Raw genomic sequence first — 1,841 nt, forward strand, 5'->3', positions numbered from 1 at the left:
TCTTCTCTTCTCTTTTCTCTTTTCTTTCTTTCCTGTTTTTTCTTTCTCTGCAGGAAACAGGAAAGAAATGAATTTTAGTCAAACTTTTAAATCCACTAAAATCGTCCTGAAGACGATGATTCACGGGTCGTCTTAGGGACTGTAGTTTATGTGTGAGACGCGGGACGCTCCGTCCCTAAAGGAGACCTGATGTCTTCCTGCTGTAAAAAAAAGGTGTAGCTAAATTATTTTAACGTTTTTGAAATAAATTGAAATCTGATGTTTTAAGAAAACATGCTTTCCAAATTTTCATCAAATTTTTAAAACCAGAATTAAATATCAAGTTGTGATGTTTTTAATTAAACTTTGATTTTATAAAAAAATGTGTTTACAGAAAACTAAAAACTGTAAAACGTGGAAGCGTGTCGCTGCAGGAAACGCGGCATGTTTTGATACAAACAGAGACGTGATGAAGAGATTCGGTCCTCGCCGAGTGTCACCTGTTCAGCTCAGCTTCCCGCTGATTGGCCGAGAGCGGAGCGAGACGCCGCCGACAGGAAGCTTATCGGCTTCGGTCTGTTTTCACCTGAAATAAACTCAGATCAGATCGGACTGATGACTAAACAGGCGGCTCGACAGCGTTTAACCCCGTGTGAGACCCTCAGGGTCACCGCGGTCATGGAAAACCTGGAAGAATCAGAGAATCAGGGAATTAACAATCACATTTTCCAGGCCTTGAAAAGTCATGGAACCAGTCATGGAACCAGATTTGGAAAATAACATGGAGATGGGTTGTGTGTAATAAATAAATTAGTTTATATATATATAAAATATTTTTAACTTTATTTTTGGTAACTAAAGTGAACTTAATTAAAGTTCTCCGTTAAGAGCACAGGTTGGGAAGTTTTGTTTTCCTTTAAAAAAATATTACTTTTCTTCTTCTTTGTTCCTAATTTTATGTGATTTTTTACTTAACTTTGTTTTGTTGAGTTTAATAGAAAACTTCTTTAAAAAAATGTGATTTTTTTCTTCTTTTTTTGTTTTGCTTTTCCTTAATTTTTTTTTTGTGGACGCTGAAATAATGTTTGAATCTGAAACATGTAAAAAATGGCGGTCCCTGTCCCACGTCCCCTGATGGTGTGTCCTCTCTCCGTCTGTCCCTCAGATCCGATGCACGGCCCGCGGCGCCTTGAGGTCGGCGACGTTCAGTCCAAACAGGTGACGCTTCGCTGGGAGCCGTTCGGATACAACGTGACCCGCTGCCACAGCTACAACCTGACCGTGCAGTACCGCTACAGACCTGCAGGGGCCCCCAGCAGGTAACCCCGGGGCCACGGGGAGGGGGGGCACCAGAGGGAGGGGCCACCAGGTAAACCGGGGGGAGGGCCGACAGGTAAATAAGCCCCGCCCTCGCGCTGTGTGTCCGCAGGGAGCCGGTGAAGGAGGAGGTGCGCGAGGAGGTGGTGTACGACACACTGAGCGCCGTGCCGCAGCACGTCGTCCGTAACCTTCCACCGTTCACCAACGTCAGCCTGAGGCTCGTGCTCAGTAACCCCGAGGGCCGCCGGGAGAGCGAGGAGCTGCTGGTGCTGACGGACGAGGACGGTACGGCGCCGAGCGACTGTCGACCTCAGTGCTGCCGAGCTCGGTGGCTGAATCGAGTGTTTTTAATGTTTTCGATATTTGTGTCTCAGTTCCTGGTGCCGTTCCCGTGGACTCGATCCTCGGCAGCAGCTACGAGCAGCAGATCAGCCTGAGCTGGAGGGAGCCGCTGCAGACGTACGGCCTCATCCGCCAGTACGAGGTAACCCTGCAGCCATCACGCACAGCACGCCATCACGCACAGCACGCAATCACGCACA

General features: G+C 47.4%; 1 protein-coding gene across 1 annotated transcript; it reads left to right on the forward strand.

Moving 5' to 3' along the window:
• Positions 1 to 1,144: 1,144 nt before the first annotated feature.
• On the forward strand, positions 1,145 to 1,783 carry LOC121940330 (receptor-type tyrosine-protein phosphatase mu-like; the record flags this gene model as incomplete). Its single annotated transcript, XM_042483121.1, has 3 exons — positions 1,145 to 1,298; positions 1,409 to 1,584; positions 1,674 to 1,783. Coding segments are annotated over 3 exons (440 nt in total), but the record flags the coding sequence as incomplete, so codon positions are not given.
• Between the last annotated feature and the right edge of the window lie 58 nt (positions 1,784 to 1,841).

The sequence above is a fragment of the Plectropomus leopardus genome, unplaced genomic scaffold (genome assembly GCF_008729295.1).
Source record: "Plectropomus leopardus isolate mb unplaced genomic scaffold, YSFRI_Pleo_2.0 unplaced_scaffold8366, whole genome shotgun sequence".
Lineage (NCBI taxonomy): Eukaryota > Metazoa > Chordata > Actinopteri > Perciformes > Serranidae > Plectropomus > Plectropomus leopardus.